The 24,835-nt window shown below is 42.5% G+C and overlaps 1 protein-coding gene across 1 annotated transcript in view; it reads left to right on the forward strand.

The window, feature by feature from the left end:
* The window catches only part of LOC124416179 (coiled-coil domain-containing protein 142), a 320,435-nt gene that overhangs the window by 191,572 nt on the left and 104,028 nt on the right, over positions 1-24,835 (forward strand). The window contains exon 6 of the mRNA XM_046897102.1: positions 822-938. Within this exon, the coding sequence (XP_046753058.1) occupies positions 822-938 (117 nt within the window). The remainder of the gene's footprint in view (positions 1-821; positions 939-24,835) is intronic.

Consider the following 24,835-nt stretch of genomic DNA (forward strand, 5'->3'; position numbering starts at 1 on the left):
TACGACGAAGGAGCCTTGCCGAACTTTGCACGTCCGAGGGTTTGAAGTTGAACAGTTAAGGGGTTGCAACTGCGCTTGGTAATGCAGTTTTCCGATCTTGCTAGCTAATTTACTGAACTTAAAACACAATTCTGGGGGATCTTTTCTAATAAAGGTGAAAAACACAGCGTGAATCTGAAAAATTTCATCTGGTAAGCATGAAAACTAAGGTAACGTAGAGCGCAATTTTGATCATTTTTTTTGATGATCGATAAACTCAGCCAGAGTGGAGATCACTCTTGAACATTCTGAATAAGGGTTTCTGTCTGGGCTTGTACGCAGCTGTGCCGGTAATATAGCGATTTGTATCCAGAACCCGCTTTGTATTGCTAGTTGCTAGTTCATACGTCTCAACGTGATTATAGTGAAACTGGAACGTAAGACACTGTACCTTGAAAGTGGGTTACTTAATTCTAGCTCTTGTATAATTTTTTTTTCGATTATGGTCAGTCAAATAATCGATTACAACGTCTCTGGTACATGTCGTGTGAGCATTGCAGATGATTGGTCACGTCCGACATGTGTATGACAATATTTCATGAGAAATTATCAATCTATCTATGGAAAAAGATGAGTCGCGAAAACGAGCAAAATCCAAATTAACCTCAGAGTGTGACTACGAAACTCTAGATAAATCTATACGAATTCATCCCGAGTATTCTTTTTCGTTAGCAGCTCAACTGCTTTTTACAAGAAACCACTTTTCGTTCATATTCGTAGAATGTTGAATATTGTGATTATATTATATTCTGATACTTTGAACCACATTACATCTGTTGCAGCTTGCTGATCATACAAACGCCTTAGCATCCGCATCTATAAGTGTGCAGGTATACGTGTGTACCAAATTGCGAGCAAAAATTGCATCTGAGGTGACCGCTAACGCCAAGTTACTTAAGGTAATGTATTCAAATATCATTTTTTGCTCTGCCGCGTATACGCTGTCACATACGCTTCAAGCATGATGTAAATAATAATTTATTTGTTGTGGCAAATGGATAGAACATTGAAGTTTTATAAGCACATTAGTTGGTCAATATGGATTGGATGAGTTTGCATATTCTTTACGCTTACATCGCGGTGTTTATGTTTCTCGGTAGTTGTACTCAACTAAATGATGAAATAAAAAATTTGTATAAAAGCGATGATTTCAATTGATGTTTTTCTCGCGTTCCAAATTTTAATAGTTTTTAAATAGCTGTGCTGAGTAATATCACCGTTTTTGATTTCACGGTCAGTATTTTTGTCAAAGTGCCTCTTTCATAGCGAAAGCACACGTCAATCCAGAGTATGCGCCACATGACATCAGAATTCGATAATTATTATGTAACACAACACAGTAGAGTACATTATGCGACATGCCCGTGAACTAAGTATTTTCAGGCTAGGATAATAATTTTACGTACGAGGTGAAGGCAAAGTAAAGGCGGGCTGAAACCCAGCATTGAAATTATTATTTGAGCCAAAAACAGCTTACGGGCGAGCCCCATACTATATTTTTCCGATAAAGGATGAAAAGTCTACTATAATCTGATTTTGAGGCAACAATCAGTCCTTGAAAAACCTTTTTACGGTGGAGGATTTAACCCTGGCGACTAGTTATATTTGTCAGCACCGTTATGACAGATTTTCCCCATGTTCTTTTCTGCTTGAAGCCGGCATGATGCCGAGTCGTCTGTCTACTAGTTCCATCTATCACGGTTATTTCTCTTTTCCAACACCTGTGGCTAGCTACGGTTGTCAACCGACTTTGTCTCCCGTGTTTCCTGAATTTTATCAGTTTTAAATTTGAAATGATGGACACACAATAAGTCCTATTCTTCGACTAATTTGCGTAATTTAAGCCCTTCACGTTGAACCGTCGATAGATTTAACATAATCTGTTCATCTGATCTTGTAGATTTCGACCCGTTACGCACTGTGACTTTTCTTTGTTCATGCTCTGATTTTTCCGACATCTAAGCCGTTTCATATATAAATAAATGCGAGTTGTGCAAATTATTCTTTTCTCCTGTCTTTTTGGGTCAACCAACCCAACCCGTCAACTCGGTTAAACATGGCGTCAAACCCAAAAATTGTATCACACTTATACGGCGCCAACAGTCAAGCAAGTGTTCAATTAAAAAACTTAACGATACCAAAGGGATTATTAAAAGTTCTTTACCGATCAAATTGTGATATGTGTTTAATTGAACTGTCACTTTTGCGTACTGTGACGCGCATTTCTGGCAGATCCGAAAAAAATGTTTCACGATTTGGACTGGACCGGAATCGAACCCGGGACCTTTCGCTTTCCGGGCGATTGCTCTGACCACTAAGCTACCCAGGCTGCTGCTGAAACATCTTTTGGACCGATACCCGACTAGCTCGAGAAATTCCACATTACATCACATACCCATGTGTAAAATCGCGTGTTAGAAATTAGTACAACATAGCGTTGGTTCTGACCACCTTAGCCACCTCGCTGGTATACCATCGCACCTCGTACAGCAACGACCATCTTGGTGGCCTCCCTGTTGAAATTTCCTACTTATCCAACTTCACGGGGCTGAGTGCAGCCGATTCGAATCTGTCAATCCGCGGTATGCTAGGCGTACGCGCTCGTTGCCGAGTCAATCGAGCGGTTACGTGTTCCCTTTTCTTCAGGCTGGCGTACCGAGCTGAAGCTCAGCTTTGAGAGCTAACATTGAGTCCAGATTGACTCTTCTTTTCAATAATTTTTCTATATTTTGTCAATCGTTGCGTTTTATGTCCGGTTATTGAAAATATAGTCGATTCTTTAACCGTAGCTTCGATCCAGGTCCAGTTCGTACGTTGCCGCACATATTGTTCCGTCCTACTGTCAGGCTCGTATATTGCTGGTCGCCTGCAAATCCACGGTGGCCTATAGTTACCCCCTATACGATAAAGTTTGTTTGTTCTGAATTGTATCCAGTCGGTTATATTGTTACTGTACCCGTCGCCCATTAATCTATATTCACCTCTTGTGTTACATTGATGGTACATTCACCTTCTGAACCACTTAGCTGATGTTATCATTAAACAATCGTTAGCTGAATATCGTACCTGACTGCTTATCTTTTAGTATGGCTAATTCCATATAAGTCCCTCTTTTAACGACGTTGCGTTTGTAATTAACTATTTGCTTACATCGAGTTTACCCATTTACTCTGAATTATTTTCCTCACTGAGGTTCTGTGAGAAATTAGTTATTCTTCAGAACTATTTCGTATCCTCGCAATAAATTGATTACTTCATTTTACTTGATTTAGCAATTGTGAAAAGTGTGATTAAGTTGCCTTCCGCCAAATACTGAGCTGCCGAGTCTCCCGTTCCTCAACGTATTGTTTCTTTTTCTCCAATATTTCATTTCTTCACTTTGGTCTTGTCTTTTCGAACAGTATCTTGATACTCCGTGACCTGTCGCTCGACAGCTCTCTCATTTTCAGTTTTGGGAGTATTTAATATCGTATCTCATTTTCCAGAATATCTCCCCTCACGTTTGCTTTATTTGTACGTGTCGTAGCTGCTTATACGTGGTATGTGGAATAGATCAGATATTAGATGAGATGGACTATTTATTATATCGGTTACTAGTTTATTAATTAAAGTGGATATTGAGCAGTACACACGTAATATATTGTTACACTTTTAGCGTAACGAGTAAAAACGAGGGTAAGAAGCTTAGTCAGGCGAGCAATTAAAAGGCGCTGAATGAGAAATATGCTTTGAGAAAAATGTATTTGGGGTGAAGAACGTGTTATCAGCTTAAAGTCTGAAACAGATCTGTTTTTACAATAATACCGGTTGCCGCAGCAACCGTCTTCACTTTTTGTCATAAGAGGGCTTAGTTTTATTGCGTCATATGCCGGCTACTAGATCATTAGAAAGGGGGGTAAAACGGGTGATTTCACCCTTTGTAACACTACTCCCCCCTGAGGAAAAGAGTCGTCCTGACTCGAACAAATTTAAACAATAATGAATTTGATCTAGCAGACGGTGCTCGAAGGTGAGTCGGAGCTGTGGCTCTAAAAATTCAAAGACTCCCTTACTGCTATCTGGCATTTGCCCACAGTCTCAAGGTAAACCACAGAAAACCTTGAGCAGATAGCCGAGCAATATAGCCAAAATCCAATATTTTAACATTATTCGGTTACAAGGGTTTATCGTGTCAGTGTAAAAGTGTTATGTAATTCTCTTCATGTAAAAATCCAAGGGTGTCACAGGATCTGGGAAATCAGGAAGGACTCGAGCGGAAGTCCAAAAGGATCCTGGAGTACGATTTCACCACTGGGTAAAGGAGGAGGAAGGTGGTGGGTCGGTTCCGGGATTTTTCCGAAAACAGCACACCCTAGATTGGGAGGACAGACGTGAGCATTGGTGATCGTACATCCTAAATTCATTCAAAGAATTGAGTTAAAGAAAGATTCATTAATAAAAATCGTTATTAAATCACTAAACGTTTATTTCTATTAAAAGAAAAGAAACGATCTTATCTGAATCCGGAGAAGAAAAATTCGGTTCGTCGATCACCAGTCGTCCTCGGGAATGAAAAAAGGAATCACAGGAAAGATGTTGTGTCAGGGAACCTGAAAATGTGCTGACAAAAACTGACACATGGGTTAGAACACTGCGAAAATCAAATTATCGCTCAACGACCAGAAAAATAATAATTGTGGCTCAATTCAGACTGCAAAAGAAATCAGAGCCGGTCCGACACAAAACTCGATTCCAAAAGAAGAATTTTTTAGAAGGAAACAAAATCACACATGAAAAACAAAACGATTTTGAAATTGAATAGCAACCTAAACATAACAAATCATTACGATCAAATCAGTTCAAGTGACCAGATCAAGTAAAATCCGAAGAAAATGTCTTTTGTGGCAGCTCCATCCAGCACGGCATTCATCAATGCCGGCATCTTAATTTCTCAGTTTTCTTGGGAGAAGACGGCAGACATGTCAAAGCCCGCATTCCGTCAAAGATTTAACGATGATTGGGAATTTGTAGAATGTGGGAGAGGAATCGGAATTAGAGAAAGAAAGAAAATGGGACTCTCGTGTGTCAACTGCTGGGTGACTCGGTAAGTTTCATTATCATCTATCTCGAGATCTCAAACAGAGTTTTCACTTTGTCCTTCTTTTTCTTCACCTCCTCCTTTAGAGCGAGCGAAGAAAATTTCCTACGCAGCGAGGAGCTTCACCGCTCTTTTATGGGAAGAAACCTGCGCTGCAGGCTATGCAAGAAGAACCTTCTTACAGCCGGCAGCACGGAAAGGTGTGCCGACTGCGAGGAGGTAAGGCTAGCTCTGCGCATAACCGCCGAGAAAATTTACGAAATTACGATACCTTAATTTTCTAGATTCTTTTCTTTCGACAAAATAATCTTTAAATAAAACTTCCGTTATTGAATTTTCAATCATCGTGTCGTTGTTAATTAATTCTAATATAATTAAATAGAGGTTTAGCTTTAGACTTTAAGGGCTGGTGATGAATCTCACGAATAGTTCTAGGCGACCCCAAAGTAATCTCTATTTCTTCTTCACGTACACGGGAACAGATCCGAGCATGAAATATTTCTGAGGAAACTCGCAAATAAAATATCAGATCTACTCCGAGTTTAAACACTTAAACGAGAAGAGCAGAATTTTCTCTGAGAAAATGAGACTCAAAGCTTCGAAAATTTTCTAATTTGCAACGAGCTTCAATAAAACAATTGTCGTTGAAAAAAAAAAAAAAAATCGATCTCCCCATAACTTGACAGGTAGAGAGGTTAAATTCGTCTCGGTTGACAGAAGAAATTCTCTTAATGTTTAACCTCATCAGATGTTCCAGCTCTCGGTAAGTTTGATTGATGGATGTCCATCTTCGAAAGGAGCAAGCCGGTCCAGGTGAACGACCTTTGCTTTTGTGTGAAAACCTCTTCGGATTCTATAAACAACATCGTTTATCCGGTTAACCACCTGGTAAGGGCCTTCCCAGTTTCGTTGGAGTTTCGGACTTCGTCCTTTTTGTCTTCTTGGTTGAAAAAGCCAGACAGAATCTCCGGGATCGAATCTTAAACCTCTAGCTCGTATGTCGTAGCAAGCTTTTAATTTATCCGAAGCCATAGAAATTCTTTCTCTTGCAAAATTATGAATTTCTTCTAGGCGCCGTTGTAAATCAGAGGCATAATCTGTCTGGGGTGGTGTTTGCACGGGAACAGGGCCTTTTTCTAAATCTGACGGGAGTCGAAGATTTCCCCCTGTGAGTATGGAAGCTGGCGTCTGTTTCGTTGTCTCGTGGATTGTAGATCTATAAGATAACAGGAAAAAGAGAATCCAGGTGTCCCAATCTCTCTGATTCTGTTCGACAGAAGACGACAAATATTGAAGTCAAAACCGATTCAAACGCTCTATCATGCCGTCAGATTGAGGATGGAGGGGAGTCGTCCAGGTTTTTCTAACCCCTAAAATCTGAGTAACCTCCTTCATTAAGCTTGATTCAAAATTTCGGCCTTGGTCAGTATGTACTTCTAGAGGTACTCCGTGCCTACAGATGAACTCTTTAACGAACGCCTGAGCTACGGTAGAGGCTTCCTGACTGGCGAGTGGAACTACTTCGGGCCACTTGGTGAAATAATCAGCGATAACTAAGCGTATTTATTCCCACTGTAGGTTGTAGGAAGAGGACCGAGGATATCCATTGCTACTCTCTCGAAAGGAGCTCCTACGTTGTAAATTTGGAGAGAGCTTTGTCCTTTATCTCGAGGTCCTTTCTTCGCCGTGCAGACTTGACATCTTCGACACCAGTCTTCCACGTCAGCACGACAACGTGGCCAAAAATAACGGTCGCGTATCTTGCCTAAAGTTTTATTCGAGGCAAAGTGTCCACCCGCAGGAGAATCATGGTAAAGAGCATCTTTGGAGCTCGATTTCTGAGAACCAAAAGCTGCCACTTGATCTCTTTTAAGTCCGCTGATTCCCATTTGTGGTATAATATTCCGTCTATTAAAAGAATAGAGTCCCATTGAGCCCAGTAAATTTTGACGTCAGACTCGGCTGAGGATATTTCTTGCCAGTCTGGGCGAGTTTCGGCTTATTTCCAAGATATAAGTTGAGACAGAGTAAAATCTTCTTGTTGAGATCTTTTCCAATCTTCGAGGTTTTCTCCAAGAGAAATCTTCCGTACTGTAGGAGGAGGATCTCTGTATTTCTCAAGGCGAGTACATTGCCTACAATCCGTTATTTCTTCGCAGGGCCTTCGAGAAAGAGCGTCAGCGTTTCCATGTTATAAACCTGCTCGATGACGAATTTCGAAATCGTACTATCCGAGCCTCTCAATCCACCTAGCTACCTGACCGTCGGGGGGTTTAAATGAAAGTAACCACCTCAAAGAAGCATGGTCTGTTCTAATCAAAAATTTCCTCCCGTACAAGTAATGATGAAAGTGGACTATGGTTTTAACAACAGCTAAGAGTTCTCTACGAGTAACACAATAGTTTCTCTCAGTCTTACTAAGGACTCTGCTGTAACAGCTAATCACTATCTCTTGACCTTCCTGTATCTGTGACAAGACTCCACCTATCCCTGACAAAGAGGCGTCTCTATCTAAAATAAAAGGAAGTTCGACCTCTGGATAGGCTAAAATCAGGAAAGAAGTAAGATTTTCTTTTAATTTCTTGAAGGCTTCTTCGCATTCCGGAGTCCAGTCGAATGAAATCTTGATTCCTGTGAGACGATGCAGGGGCTTGGCTATCGTGGCAAAACCTTTTACGAATCTTCTATAATAGGTGCAGAGACCCAAAAAGCTCTGAACCTGCTCCTTGTTCGTCGGTGTCGGCCAAGCAGAGACCTTCTCGATTTTGGAGGGATCGGTCTTCACTCCTTCAACGGAGACTATGTGGCCGAGGAAGCTTGACTTTTTTCTGGAACAGATGGCATTTCTTTGGACTCATCTTCAGGCCCGCCTGTTTTAACCTGGAGAAGACTTGTTCAAGGTGGTTCACTTCTTCCTCAAAGTCCTTCCCGAAGACGATTATGTCGTCCGAATAAACGAGGCAAATTTTTCCTGTGAGTCCTTGGAGAACAGTCTCCATCATCCGTTCAAAGGTAGCCGGGGCGTTACTTGAGCCGAAAGGCATTACCTTAAATTGTCATAATCCTCCTAGTCCCGTGACAAAGGCTGTCTTTTCCTTGTCCAGGGGATCCATCTCAACCTGCCAGTAACCACTCTGGAGATCAATGGTACTGAACCAGGTTGCGCTAGCAATCAGATCGAGCGTTCCGTCGATTCTGGGGAGAGGATAGGAGTCCTTCTTGGTTATGTCGTTCAGCTTCCTGTAGTCTGTGCAAAATCGCTTGGAGCCGTCTTTTTTGTTGACCAGGACGATCGAAGAAGCCCAGGGGCTGGAAGAAGGCTCGATTACGTCGTTGGTCAGCATATCTTCAACGAGTTTCTTTACTTCCTCCCTGCCGTTGAGGGCGAGCCTCCGGGGACCTTGTTTAATTGTAGGATTGCCTCCGACGTCGATCTTGTGTTTGACGTACATCTCCCCTTGTCTCCGCTGTTAACTGCAAAAGAATCTGCGTACTTGAATAAAACAGATTTAAAGGATTCCTTTTGCTGCAAATCAAGCGTGGCCGACGATCTTTCAAAAAGATTTTCCAGATGCGAAGGAAACAGATCTTGATGATTGTCTTCGGAGAGCTCTACTTCTCGTACTCTTGGAGGAGTCCAGTACACTCTTCTTCTCTTCGAGCAGAGAGGGATTTCGCGGTTGTTAGACGTCAGAGAATTCCTCTTCGTGGAAATCACGCAATCATGTGCTGTGAGGAAATCTAAACCCAAAATACCTTCATCCTCGATATCTGCGACAAAAACCTTTTGTGGAGAGTCGATACATCGGAAGAGGTTAATCTGCACGACAACCTCTCCCAAAATCGGGGTCGTCTCTCCAATAGCTGTCCGCAAAGATAAAGAGGGGACAGTCTGGTCATCGGATTTAAAGAGATCCGATCGAACAACGGTAACCTCTGCTCCGGTGTCAATTACCCAGAGGCAGTCAACGCCATTGACGGTTCGACGTGCGTAAAGACCAGACTGTCGTAGACTCCTTAATAAAAACTGAGTCGCAAAAGGGCTTTCTATACTAACAACCTGCGATGATTTTCGCCCTCCTAAATCATCTGAATTTAGTTTTTTGAGGTAGCCATGGTCGAGGTGCCGGGATTAGGATTCTGATGACTATCCTCCATGGCTACTTTATTATTTCGCCAATTATTAGTGTTTGAATTCGAGCTTTGCGTCTGAGTCTCTGCTTTGCGTTTTAACGCGAAGCAGTGATTGGCGTCATGACCTTCTTTGTTACAAAACAAGCAAGTGAGGGTAGTAAACCTATCGTCTACTCTCTCATTGACGTACTGGGGTCTTCTACTCTGGTTCTGAGAGGAACCGCGATTATTTTTAGTTCTAAAACTTATATTATTATTGACATTTTTATTATTTTTTAGGCTATAAGACTCGGTCTCTTCCGAGCGACCATCTCTCTTTTCTATAGAGGTGTTATCATCCACCTGAACTTGTCGAAGTTTGCCCACTCCAAAATATTGTTTTCGCATGGCCTCCACCTCGAGAGCTTTGGCCGTTGCCTCTTGTAAGGAAGTTTAACCCGATGTTCCAACGGCCATTTTAACTTCCGGGTCGTTGATAGCGTTTAAGAATGCTTGTGTCCCTAAAATATTACGTGATGGTTCGTGGTCTGGCAAAGCTATTCGCGACAGTCGCTCTATGTCTTGTCCGAGAGAGGCAAGGTCTTCGTCTCGTCCTTGTCTCCTAGTTTGCAATTGAGCAGTTTATAATTTCGTCAAGTGATCGTTGCCGTATCTTAGTTTTAGGGCGGAGCTGAGCTTTTCGAAGTCGGAAATTTCTTCTTCTGAAAAAGCTGTCAATACATTCAAAGCTGGCGTTAGACAAGAGGCAAGGCTGTGAGCTTTCATGGCGGAGTCCCACTGGTCATGCCTAGCAATTGTATTGAACTGTCTTTCATACTCGGCCCACGGAATTTTTCCGTCAAAGATAGGCGGTTTTAACGCACAGATAGGTTTTTCAAATGTTTGAGAGGGGACTCGGAGTACTCTCTGATTATCTAATTGATTTGACTGAGCGAAATAAAGTTGAGCATTTGATGGTGGCTCGGGAAAGTGGGTCTCGGTTATTACTCTAGGTCTCGAAATCGGAGAACAGTCAAGTTCTCTAATAAAAGGGACAGACCTTGAATCCTGGGAAGCCTGGTCCGAAAAGATCTGGCGAGGAGAAGGACGAGGCGTGGGGACAGGAGAATTTTGAGGTGTGGCTGCAGACTGGTGCAACGACTGGAAGGTGGACATCGTCGTAGCAAATAGATCGTGAAACCGTTCTTCCAAACGTGTCTGAGCCTCTTGTTGTCCTCGTAGAAGATCCATCAGATGCTGCTGATGACGTTCAGCTGCTTCACGTTGTTTCTCAGCGGCTTCCTGTTGAGCCTGAAGGACCTTCAGAAGGTCTGAAGCGGTGACGGTGGGCGTCGAAGGTGTTGCAACGAGGGTCACCGTCTGTGCAGCTTCTGGAGCTGCAAAAGTTGGCTCGGGAACTTGTGGGTCTTCTCTCAGTGAGGGGCTATCTCCACAACTTTCCCGGTGGCGTGAGCAGGACGAACGACTGACGCTCATCTTCAAATTCGCGCACTGAATTGACTCGCGAGGAAAAAGCTTCAAATCCCACTTCTGACACCAGTGTTACACTTTTAGCGTAACGAGTAAAAACGAGGGTAAGAAGCTTAGTCAGGCGAGCAATCGAAAGGCGCTAAACGAGAAATATGCTTTGAGATAAATGTATTTGGGGTAAAGAACGTGTTATCAGCTCAAAGTCTGAAACAGATCTGCTTTTACAATAATACCGGTTGGCGCAACAACCGTCTTCACTTTTTGACATACGAGGGCTTAGTTTTATTGCGTCATATGCCGGCTACTAGATCATTAGAAAGGGGGGTAAAACGGGTGATTTTACCCTTTGTAACAATATATATATATATATATATATATATATATATTAGCGTCTGTATATTAGGTCTGCAGCTGACTCAAGGGTCACCGTATCATGGGTACGGATCATCTGTTCGTCTGAATTTTTTCATGACATACGATCCCTGGAAGGTTGCGACGAATGCGGGTCAGAGCATTGTAACACCAAATGCTATTACCCTCAGCTAAGGACTTACCGTGCACACTTCGTTGCGATGGTCCAATTATTCTAAATTCGATGAACAATAATAAAAGGTATTTGTTGGGCGCCAAACGCTTTAGCGTCAATATAGGATGGCACGATACGATACGAAGATAACTAGAGAACACGTTGTGTGGCTGGCTAGACTCAGGTACTCACACGAATTGATAATTTGATAGAGTAGTAGTATACAAAGGCAGCTCACAATTAGCAAATGAATGAGTAAATAAACGCAAGTCAAAAGAATTGACAAGTCAATCAGTCATATATTGTCATTTAGATTTTCCAGTTTTGAATCAGTCAAGTCAGTACAAAAGGCAGCACTGATTGATAAGTCAAACGAGAGTAATTCACAGGATTTTCGATGAAAATAAAGTTGAACAGTAGCTTTGACCAAAAGACGATGGTTTGTAATATTCAGATTTTGATTTTAACCAAAAGCTGAAGCTATTAACAAAATTGTATATGAACATTCATTCAATCATTCACTCGTTCTATATACAAAATGCTGGTAAAAATCATGAACAATGTCAACAATTGTAAATGTTAACTGTCTTACTATCATTGAAGTTATTCCTTCGTTTTTTATTTATTGATTTTTATGCAGTCTCCTTGAATTTTTCGCTCAACTTGCCTTTTGGTCACCAGTATCGATGATCTGCCGATGTTAACAATTGCAACACGTTCGTTGAAAGTGTGACGAGGGAACCGGCAGTCGGGCTGAACACCTGTTTACCAGTTTACCGATTCCGAAATCGACCCGCTGCCGCCACCTCGTCACTAGGCCCCGAACCCTTCGGGCCGCGCGCAGCCCCTGAGGGCCCTAAGAGCCCACCAGGCACACACGCTGCTCACACAAAGGCTACCGCGAGCAAACCCTTATGGAGGGCCGTTTGGCCCTTTATTAAACCAGTCTCTGCTACACCAGGCTCAGACTCATCCAGCTAACAGGCGCGACTGTTATCTCGTATTTGGAAGTATGAATAGATTGTGCTTGCAACACATATCTATATCACGCCGTAAATTTAGCAGTCCGGCCTTCCGCCAGAATATTCTGGATCCAGATTGTGCTTGCAACACATATCTATATCACGCCGTAAATTTAGCAGTCCGGCCTTCCGCCAGAATATTCTGGATCCATAAGAGTTTGCTCGCGGTAGCCTTTGTGTGAGCAGCGTGTGTGCCTGGCGGGCTCTTAGGGCCCTCAGGGGCTGCGCGCGGCCCGAAGGGTTCGGGGCCTAGTGACGAGGTGGCGGCAGCGGGTCGATTTCAAGAATCGGTTAACGGGTGAACAGGTGTTCGGCCCGACTGCCGATTGCCTCGTCACACATTTCCAATCTTAGGATGAGAGTTTTTTGTTTTGGACAGTGTTAATATGGGATGCAGAAATAATTGTAATAAATAGAGATTTACAAACTTTCAGTCTGAGTGAAGGACCATGGTAAGAGTGTAAAATTGAATCTGGTTTCAAGCTATCGAGAAGTTACCGGATAACTCCCTGATAGAGATTCATAATAAAAAAGTTGGCCAGCAAGTCAATCTTACTGTAGACCAAGTGATCATTGTAACGTGTACTAGTAAGTGAATGCATTCTGTAGACGTTGCTGGAGTTGAACGAGACTGAAGCATGGATGATAGCTGCAACCAGCTAGTCAGATGATACCGTCAATTAATATTGGCTTCAAAGATATTTTCTACTGAAGTTATCCAACATTGTTAGATTGAGATTGGTTCAATTTACCTATCAAAACTCATTCGTAGAATCTGATTCAAGACTTGAAACACTATTCATCTGACTACCAAGAGAGTATGAAATAAAATATCAAAACAAAAAAGAATAAAATTTTAGAAGAAATGCGGGCTAATAATACCGTTTGGATTACAATGGTGCACGGAATGATTCCTCGGCAAAATTAATTAGTAGCAACTGTTGAAAAACAAACTTATTACTATTGGCTCGATCAATCTAAAATGATCGAATATTCAGAAATCATGATCTGTGGCGTGTCGCGCTCTTCAATTTTGTCTCAACTGATGTTCAGAAGGTGGAGACGACCTGAAGAAATTCCCTTGGGTTTCTGTTGTCTGATGAAACAACGGAACAATCAGGGTCGATGGTTGGAATGGTGGCACCAATCGAGAAATCAGGGTCCTTGCCATCAACGTTTGGACCATTAGGTAAGGTATGATTTTCCTCCCATTAACCACACTTGAAACTTTGAGCCTACCAAAAAAGACGAATTTTGTCATTAAATACATGTGAAAATATTGTCATATGCAAAGATCACAGAATCAGAAATTTACTTACACGCTTCGATGCCTGACAACTTTAGTCCCACTTCGATGATGGATTGTTTCCTACCTGAAAATATTAGAAGGTATCATGATCAGTTAGGAGCTTCTAATATTTTTGGATACAACTGATTTGTAAAAAATTGCATGAAAAATGAACGTTATTGTAACTCATTGCCATGTGACATCAACTGACTCCATGTTCGAAAATTACAATCACGAGTTACCGATCGTTGGATATCGTTTCAGGTGATGCGTTTGTAAATTCCATTTATTGACTTTGAATTGTTAATTCTTCTTATAGTCCATATTATCCCGAAATCAACAAAATTCATCGAATCGCGAATGTCACATCATGCTCGCGAGGTTATCAAAATTTGTTTACCCTAACCGCTGAACACGCGGTAATTGAACGTCGCCGTTCTCATCGCGGAACCATTTCCATGTTTTCCCACGTAATGATAGGGAAGGATATCGATTTCTTGAACTGAAAGTCAGAAACAGATCACCACGTGGTATTTAGCTAGACAATAGTACGTATCATAGTTCTGTGCATACTGAAAAACACCCGCGAGGGCGCGAAAATCACGCTGCTACCACAATCTGATTGGATGAGACCAACGCCGCGACCGATATCAGCCAATCAAATCATCTTTCTGTAAAGTTTCCCAACTTCTCCACCCGCGAATATAAACTCGCCCGCGCGCGCAAACTGGCCACTTTGCAAAAAGATTGCACGTGGTGAACCTCGTGTTTGATAAGTATCGTAATCCTTTTGCGAAGTTTTTTACAGGTTGAAAATGCCTAATTACAACTTTTCTGTTCAAAAAAAAGTGAAGCTGGTGAAGCATCACCATCAAGGACTGACGTACCGGGAAAATGGAGATCATTTCGCGGCTGCCCACCCGGATCGACCGATACCGTCCATCGCGACAATCAGGACCATGGTCCTGAAGTTTGAGCGAACTGGGAGCGTTGACGAGAGGACGAAGAAAGTGGTCCAGCCAACCCGGCAACTAAGTTGGGATACCAAGCTGGACATCTGCTTGACCATCGAAGAGGATTCCTTCAAGCCAACCAGCCATGTTGCACAGGAGCTTGAGATATCCAAGGCGTTGGTCAAAAGAGTGCTGCGTGAAGCTAAGTACAAATCGTACAAGTTTCAAGTACATCACGAACTCTTGGTTGGTGATGACGATAATCGTCTTCGCTTCAGCCAAGAGATGATGGAACGTCTGAATGCAGATGAGGGCTTGTTGAGTCGCATTTGTTTCTCCGATGGAAGTACGGTGATACTTCTCGGAAAACCCAACAGGCAGAACACCAGAGCCTGGTGCCGAAGCAACCCTCGTCTGTTCATACAGGCCGGCACGCAGTACCCGTTGAAGCTCAACGTCTGGCTCGGCGCCATTGGTAATCGGCTGATCGGGTCATTTTTTATCGACGGGAACCTCAACGGTGAAAAGTATCTTCGGTTACTTAGGGACCACATCGTACCAGCTCTCAGGCTGATTAAAGAAGAAATCGTGAGTTTACCTTATCGTGTGAGGGGGGCCTTTTTATTAGCAGACTGCCTGTGATTTTGAAATAAATACTTGTTATGTTTACTAAAAGTAACGTCTCTTTTTCTGTTTTTTAGGGCGGACCTGTTTGGTTTCAGCAGGATAGAGTCCCGGCTCACTTTTCACGAGCTGTCCAGGATTACCTCGAACAAGAGTTCCCTGGACGTTGGATAGGTAGAGGAAGCCCGGAGTTGGAATGGCCAGCTCGTTCCCCTGATCTCGCCCCTCTGGACTACGGCTTGTGGGGCCATTTGAAAAATGTTCTTCATGCACGAGGTAGAATTGAAGGCCTCGCAGCACTGCAAGCCAGAATTTTTGACATTCTGCAGAACCTGTCGCCAGATATTATATCGAACACGACAAATGCATTTGACGATCGGCTCGGTTACTGCGCTGCAGCTGCTGAAGGGCATTTCGAGCATTTATTGAAAGGAAACCAGTGGCCAGATGATCATGGGTGATCAGTAGGGAAGTTGAGATTGGTCTCCTTGAGCTATGGGATGATTGTCCTGTACGTTATTGCTTTGTTTCCTAATTTTTCTTCAGTAACATGAGTTACACTGTGAAATTAACTGTTGTCCTTTTTATCTTTTCGTACTTGGATGTCTGGTGAACCCTTCTTTGTTAATGGAACATCGACTGTTGTACAATGGAGTTGCATAAACTTTGTCAATTATTCAACGAAGTCTTCGAGGGTTTTTGAGGGTATTAGAACATTTGTCAAGTACGTTTGCTGTGATCGCTAACTTTTTGTACTCCTAAACTTTGTGTTTACAATCAATAATTCATTTTTATTTCTCGTTACTGATTTAATTACTCATTTCATGTTCGTCGGCACTGATAACTGGTTTCTGGAGTACTGCACTGTAAGAAATCTACTCCGGAGCTACCTGCTACTGGGTTTTAACAATGTACTTATTATTCATTTTATGTGAATAAAGAATCTTTTTGAGATAAACAATATTTTCACTCACCTGCCTCAGTTCGTCTAGACCCCCACTCGTTGATGACGTTTCACATTTTATTTCAGATTTCTTCAATAAATAACTAACCCAATTTCTGCAGCTTTTGATATTTGTTTCTCCATTCGAGCCTTTATTGTGTCGATTAAATATCTTCTAATATCGACGACCGTATTGTTGAATGACACTTTTCTTAGACAATTCTCGCGAAATAGGAATAAATATCAACATAACCTCAATCCGCTACTTGAGGCGCGAGAGATTCACAGCCTTGTCATATTTTTTGTATGTTGGTCCCCTTGGTTAGCTGACGAAAATTACGCCGCGGGGCAATTTCGCTGACCAATGAGATTGAATTATTTGGCGCATGCGCAGTTCTTGTTTAGTTACTATAGATGGTCCCGGTATGTGTGTTATACTTGAGCATATAAATTTAGCAATGAAAAATATATATGTACCACGTAACATTACACAAGTGTAAGCTCGGTTACAATATAACCGATGGTATGTTATATGCAGGTTGTAGGTGCAAGTTCGATGCGTACAGTGATGGTCATTGAATCTAGGTCGATTTAGATTTAAAATCTATGGTATGAACTTAATGATGCTCGCTCGTGGTAATTGCACGCCGGCTAGGGTACAGAGAGGCTGATGCCGTAATTCTCGGCTGGGACGTAACATTTTGTAATTTTTTGCTTTCACTTTCATCAATTTTTCAACTTTTATTGTGTTTTTATTTGTATTGCACATACTTATGGCATATTATTATTAGCGTCTTGATAGAAATTATATTATGTTTAGTTATATATTGACGTAATTATGTATATTGTGTGACGCGGATTTTCGCTAGTTTTAGCTCACCTGGAAAAGTTTACCAGAACTTACCGTGCCTACAACGCAATTGGCACTCGCGATGATTTCTGAAATAGGTTTGGTTTACTGAAAGATACCGCTAAATTTTTGCGGGCACATGGCGTGGTCAACACGCCTCTCGATCGTCAGCTGCGCTCATCGTCGGCTATATCCTTCTGCACCTGATAGCTCAGTACCGCGGAGAGGGGAGGGATAATTTTTCGGGGAGAAAGAACGGACACTTGACACGCTATATGCACGCAAATATGCACGTGAAATAATACTACCGGCACATACGGAACATTTACTCAAGGCTGTTTTGAACACGCGAATCAAGGGTATCGCGGCACGAGCCTTGGCATACAAATCGATTCGCACTTGGGATGCATTGGAGGAAGAACTAAAGTAGATGAGCATCGATACACGGACATTAGCTTTACTATAGGTAGAATTCAACAGCTATAGGCAACGACAGAACGAGGATGCGAAGTCATATGGAACACGAGTCGAACAACTCACTAGACAGGTGATCGAACTAACGATACGAGAAGCAACAAAAGAGGATTCTAAGTCAACACTGGAACGCCAGGTTCGGAAACAAGCTGTAAATATTTTCGTCAGAGGTTTAAACGACACGCTAAAGGTGCTGGTTAAGAGCCGGCGATGCGAGAAGCTCAGGGAGGCAATATCCTTAGCAATAGAAGAAGAACGCGACTTAGGTCTCGTTTGCGGATTGGACAGGGATCAACACCGATCGAGAAACAACAGAGAAAGTAGCACTGGTTCTTGCTACAACTGCGGGAAGCCGGGCCACTTGGCACATGATTGCCGTTCCAGGAAGAGCAACACACAGGATCGACAGCGATTGCCGACACTAAGTAGATACCTAAGGAAAACTGAAATAATTTGTTATTTTTGCAACAAGCCAGGACAGTTTATCCAAGACTGCAGAAAGCGATTAGCCGAGGAAAATAGGCGAGGCAACGGTAGGAATGAGGGATCTCCGAGAGGAACGGAACGTGTCCAAACAGGTCCGTCTACGGACGCCAACAGGCGAGACGATGAGACTTCGGGAAACGAGGATCGGGTGCAGCGGACAGGCAACCATATCGCGTCGTACCAGTAAATTGCCTGATAAATGGATCTAGACAGAAGAATCACGCAACGATTGAGGTAGACGAATTCAAGATGAGACACGGTATCATGTTATTAGATTCAGGAGCTGAGGTGAGCTCAGTAAAAGTCGGAAGAATTAAAGGCGAAGTGATGGCTGAAGACGGTGTGATCACGCTCAGAGGAATATGCGGAGCACCGGTTACGACCTTATGTAAGGTCAGGTTAAGTATAAGGGTTGGTGATAGGCACATATCGCACCCTTGTTACGCCGTTCAAGACGATTTCCCACTAGAAGCCGACGGTCTCTTAGGAGGCGACTTCCTCGAGAAGCATGACGTCGAGCTTAGATCCGGAAAATATGTCAAGTTGTACGGGACAACATGGAGTTTAGCAGCCAACGGAGCTCGCATTTCGCTTAAATCAAGAATTAAGAAGATAATTCACGCTAAGACGATCGATGACGCAGGAGGCATTGTCGAAGGCATCGAGTTACACCCAGGAGTATACATGGGGGGTTGCATCAACAACGCAGTCAACGGTGAGTGCAAAGTCAGCATTTTGAACACTACCGAGTATGAAGTAGAATTGGAGCGACCGAAAGTGCGTATCACGGCACTAGGTCAGGAAAACGCTGACGCTACGAAAGTTTATGCATGTCGAACAATGACACCGAGCAACGCGAGTCGAATGCAACAGCTGAGAGACAACTTACGCACCAGTCACCTAAATTGAGAAGAAAAGGAAAGCTTACTAGACGTTTGCGAAAGATTCCACGATGTATTTCATTTGGATGGAGACCAGTTAGGTCACACGAACACAGATACTCACAAGATTACAACGAATCCAGATATCGCACCGATGAACGTAAGACCTTATAGACTTCCAGAAAAACACAAGCAGGAGACAAACGAGCAGGTAGATAAAATGCTTGCCGACGGGATAGTCAGGCAAAGCAAGAGCCAATCGAATGCGCCACTGCTAGTGGTACCGAAGAAGGCAGACGCATCGGGAAAAACGAAGATGAGAGTCGTAGTAGATTTCCGTAAGGTGAATGATATCACAGTAGGAGACTCTTTTCCACTGCCTAATATTACCGAAATATTGGACCAGTTGGGCAAGGCAAAATATTTCTCCACATTAGATCTAGCTTCAGGATTTCACCAAATTCCAATGGAAGAAGAGGATAAGTGCAGAACCGCATTTTCCACCCCACACGGTCACTGCCAATATAATCGCATACCTTTTGGACCAAAGAATGCACCTGCTACGTTTCAACGGTTAATGAATACTATACTTTCAGGAATACAAGGCCTAAGATGTTATGTCTATCTTGACGACATTGTCATACATGCTCCTAGTTTGCAGGAACACTACAAACGATTGGAAGAGGTATTGGAACGCCTTAGACAGAACTCATTGAAGCTACAACCCGACAAGTGTGAGTTTCAGAGAAAAGAGGTCAACTTTCTGGGACACGTCATCACTAGAGACGAAATAAAAGCGGATCCAGAGAAGATTCGAGCAGTAGAAGAATTTCCGATTCCAATGACTGTAAAAGATATCCAAGGATTTTTGGGCTTAGTCGGATACTACAGACGATTTATACAGAATTTTTCGAGTTTGGCAAAACCGCTAACACATCTGCTGAAGAAGGAAGTAAAGTTCGAATGGACTTCGCGAGAACAAGAGGCTTTTGAGAATCTGAAAAGGACATTGACGACAGCACCGATTCTCCAGTATCCAGATTTCGAACAACTATTCATTGTGACGACAGACGCATCGGACAAGGCCATCGGAGCAGTCTTGTCGCAAGGCATAATAGGAAGTGACTTGCCGGTAGCATACGCAAGTAGAACTCTAAATTCGGCAGAAGGAAACTATAGCACTACTGAAAAGGAATTACTAGCAATAGTCTGGGCAGTAAATCATTTTAGACCGTATGTATATCGTACTAAATTCAAAATATTCACAGATGATAAGCCACTTACATGGTTATTCGGAGTCAAAGATCCAGGATCAAGACTTATGAGATGGCGACTGAAGCTGGAAGAGTACGGCTATGTGATCAAGCACAAGGCGGGCAAGGCAAATACCAACGCAGATGCCCTAAGTCGCATGTGCGCAGTAACTATAAGTCAACAGCGAGAAGAAGAATCACAAGAATACGCGGAAGGAGAACGAAATAGGATTATCTATGAGTATCACGACACGCCATTAGGAGCACATCAAGGAGTTAACCAAACGATCGAACGAATTCGACTGAAATACGATTGGCCAGGATTACGAAAAGACGTCGAGGAACACATTTCTAGATTTGAAATTGAAGAAGAAATTGCCAGAAGAACAAACTTAGCAGGAAACCGAAGGCACCCATGGTCATACCCGACTCTCCAAATCAACCATTCGAGAAATGTGCCTCGGACATCGTAGGACCACTGACTCAGACTGAGCAAGGAAACAAATACATACTCACGTTTCAAGATTGTTCGACAAAATTCAGCAAGGCTATACCAATTCCGAATCAAGAAGCAAACACCGTAGCTAGAGAATTCGCAACCAGGATCGTTTGTGAACACGGAATACCACAGAGAATACTCACAGATCAAGGTACGAATTTTTTGAGTCATGTTTTTAAAGATACTTGCAAATTGTTAAAGATCAACAAGATACAGATGACGGCATATCATCCTGAATCCAACGGAGCGCTAGAAAGGTCGCATAGAACGTTAGCGGAATACCTGAGACACTACGTAAACGAGGAACAGACCAATTGGAACGAATGGTTACCATACGCTATGTTTGCGTACAATACGACACCACATACTGCAACGAGATTCACACCATTCGAACTAGTGTACGGACATGCAGCAGAACTACCAACTTCACTTAAAAAGAATCCTGAATCGACGTACACCTATGACACTACTTACGAGAGTTACGAGAAAGATTGCAAGCCAGCATTCTCATGGCCAAATAAAATCTACAGCAGGCCAAGGAGAAGTCCAAAATCGAATACTACCGACAAACCAAAGAAAAAGGTTTCAGGATTGGAGACAAGGTACTACTCTACGACGAAACTGTACACAGAGGACGATCGAAGAAGCTACTATCTCAATGGATCGGTCCGTATACTATTCTAGAAGTAAACTCAGACGTTAACTACACCTGATACACCTTATAAAGCCTGAGAAAAAAAAATCTTGGAATACACGAAAATTGATTGAAGCATTTCGTTGAGTAATATTATTAGCTAATTGAAAAAAATATGTTAGGAAAACTAGCTCTTAATAACCTATACTAGCAAAACGATTATATAATGAATTGTAAATGGGATACATTATGTGAACTACTAACCTATAGATATAGCATAATAGGCGGGCGTACGCACAGCGGCGCAAGCTGGCAGATTTCACTAATTTCAGAAGAAAATCCAAAGGCTTTTTTCCAAGGGGGGAGGGATGTTGCAATTTGAATATCGAGATGTGGCAATATCCAGAAATGCGCTGACGCGACAAAGCAGAGCCACACCTCTCTCATGTGGCGAAATACATATAAATGCACGGACGCAGCACTGACCTCCTAAATAGTTCATAAAAGGCAGTCAGACGATGAGTCCGACATCAGAACATTTAGACCGTAGCGAGACGCGTTATTCAGAGATTTAGCCTGATTATAAGTAAAAGCCTCTGTAAGCTCTTTAGAACCAAATTCATTTCATTGTAGCAGAATGAACTTTACTTTTTATACGACTTAGTTTTAACCATTAATTCAACAAACGAACTACCTAAATAAATTGATAGTTGTCGGAAGGATCTCAGGATCCCGATCACAACATACTATCAACTTTGACAAACGGAATAAAATAATATATTTTGCAATCGAAACGATACAAAAAAAAAAGAAACAAAATACTTAACGGGCTTGTCGCGACTTCGAGAACAGAATAATAATAATAGAAAAACAAGAAGGGAAAAACAAAAGCTTGAACAAATCTTACGTCTAATTGTGCTAGTCGCATTTTCAATATCACATCAAACTTCGGACCGGAATAAAACAAAATAATACCGTTCGAATGCGCTAGTCACCTTCACTCCTAATTCCTACTTCCGCGCTATTCGCCAAACTCTACAAAAAAAAATTAAAACCCAGCCGACTTTACAATTATTTCTTGCGCTCATCACAATATCAGAAACTAGGTAATTCAACAATAATCTTAATTCAATACGGCTAACCGCAATGCATCCGAAACTATAATTTGGAGAAATACGCATCCCTCTTACAACTTAACTATGGGCTCACACACAGTGATACGCGACCTACACGAGTGGCGACACGTTCAATACACGCGCACCCGACTAAGCTCCGTGCAGCGGAATTTGGCTGCATGCAATTGATGACATAACGGACGCTACTCAAGACCGTGACTCTACTTTAAATTTGCAACAAATAAAGCGACTCTACCCGCAATCGCGAAACTCAGGCTACTGCCACCAAACAAAGAAATCGGCAGACAAATTTCGAGTACTTCTACAGTGAAACCTCCCTATAGCGGACACCTTCGGGACCAGAAATCTTGTCCGCTATTATGAGGTGTCCGTTATTGAGAAAATGGCTCATTTTCATAGCACAAATATGTCATAGTTTATTACGAATAAACATACAAACGAAACATGTATTTTAGTGGACAAAAGTATAGACAAGAATTATAAACAATGTAAGTACATCTTCGAAATACCATAATGAACAAAATAAAAAATCTTTTTTTTTTCAATAAAATAAAATCTTCACGAATATGCAGAAAATCTCCGCTACTGCTGTCACAAGACGCTGTCGAATTCACCGTCCACTCCCTGCCTGGTGTCGCACATACTCGAAACGAAAATGAACAAAAATGGTGAAATACTGTCATGTGCAACCGAAGCTGAAAGCTTCGGTTGCTGTTAACTTATTAAAAGTTAGATAAATCTCCGAGTGGTTAGACTATCCTCGCGGGCTTAGCTTGAATAAGGTCCTGCGGACGCCTGTGATTCAGTGGATGACTGAGTTCGACTAGCGAGGTAACTTGGGTGAGACGACGAACGGTTTTATTACGAATCAAAGCAATAAGGTTGAGTCTAACTCTAATATTATTTATAAACAACACTTATTAGTATGCAGGGTGATTCAGTACCCAGGGACCACCGGGCACTGACGGATTCCTTGTGAAAAAATTAGACTAAAATTTCTCTTGACAATTTTTTTTTAAAGCCACGGTTTTTGAGTTAGAGCCGTTTGAAGTCCACCAATCACGGTACGCAGATAGGGCCAGGCGCACGAGCCTAGCGCGAGGCTAGCGTACGCTGCATCGGGCTCAACTACACTAGCCTCGCATTTGGCTCGCGCGCGCGGTCCTATCTGCGCTGTGATTGATGGACTTCAAACGGCTCTTACTCAAAAACCGTTGCTTTAAAAAAAAATTGTCAAGAGAAATTTTAGTCTAATTTTTTCACAAGAAATCCGTCAGTGCCCGGTGGTCCCCGGGTACTGAATCACCCTGTATATATATAATATTGACAATTAAAACTCTTATGGTAAATTAGAAGATAAGGAATGAACTGTTTGAACAAGAAAACTGATAAGACAAAGGGGTGAGTCTGAGTGTTTCCCCTACCCGCTCCGGGTCAGCTTCGGTTTGACCTACCGCTGGCTGTCCGTGTACGACGATCGGTGCCTTGCCAGGGGACCAGGCGAGATGGATCAGCTCTTCTTGTTGAGGACCCTTAACTTTTTCCACGTCCCTGGTCTTACTTTGCCGTCACGTTGGTACCAGTGTTCCAGTGGTTAGGTGCTGCCTCGGAAGGGACTCGGGTAGTGGACACTTGCCCACGGCATTCACCAAGAGCGGCAGAAGGACTGATGGCAATCTCCGCGGTTTCGATAAAGAAACCTCGGTTTGCCCTGATTTCGAAATTGTCAGCTGATGAGGCAAGGTGCAACATGAGCAGACTTGGTTCTATCACGGTTCCTTTGCGTCATCCTCTTTCTTGATCTACTTTCGGAAAAGCGAGCGTGTACAGGAATGCGTTGACTGCATGCCCGGGAAATATTAGCAACTATTGGGGAACAGGGGCCGTTCGTAACAATACGATATTCGCTAGTTTGTAACGTGTCCCCTCTCGGAGTTTCGGATGCGTGACCCTCGTCCTTGCGCTCTTTTTGAAATTATAGGCGATTATTGTCCCGAAATCCCTACTTTTGGGTTCCGTCTAGAGTTTAGGGAGCCGTTTGTAACGTGCATTAAAAATGCCACGTTACAATGGGTATAACCCCTAAACTGTTTTTTATAACCTTCATTTTATAGAAATATTTTACGCTACCTGCTTGTTCAAAATATCTGAAGTATCACTATGCATTCATAGCTCCAATATGGATGACCCTATCATTAGAAATTCATACATAAATATTACGCGTCATGCCAGTATTCTTATTTAGGGCGGAGATTAATTGTAACTCGAACGACAAATAAAAACTAAGAATATAAATGTAAGAAATGCCGAATAACGAATAGCGGAATGAGTCTACATTCATATAATTGGTAGAAAACGTACAGCGTCGCGTATAATCTTAAGTAATTCAAAAGACGACGTTGCTCGCTCGGAACTCTATCGAGAAGTGATCGTCGCCTCGTTGGCCGGGACGTCGATCCCTTGGAGAACCGTGGGGCCCACACTTTGTCCTAGGCACTAATCCCCTGGCATAAACAACCCAAGTCACCACGTAAACATGAGCGAAT

Source organism: Diprion similis, chromosome 2 (assembly GCF_021155765.1).
Source record: "Diprion similis isolate iyDipSimi1 chromosome 2, iyDipSimi1.1, whole genome shotgun sequence".
In the NCBI taxonomy this organism is placed as follows: Eukaryota; Metazoa; Arthropoda; class Insecta; order Hymenoptera; family Diprionidae; genus Diprion; species Diprion similis.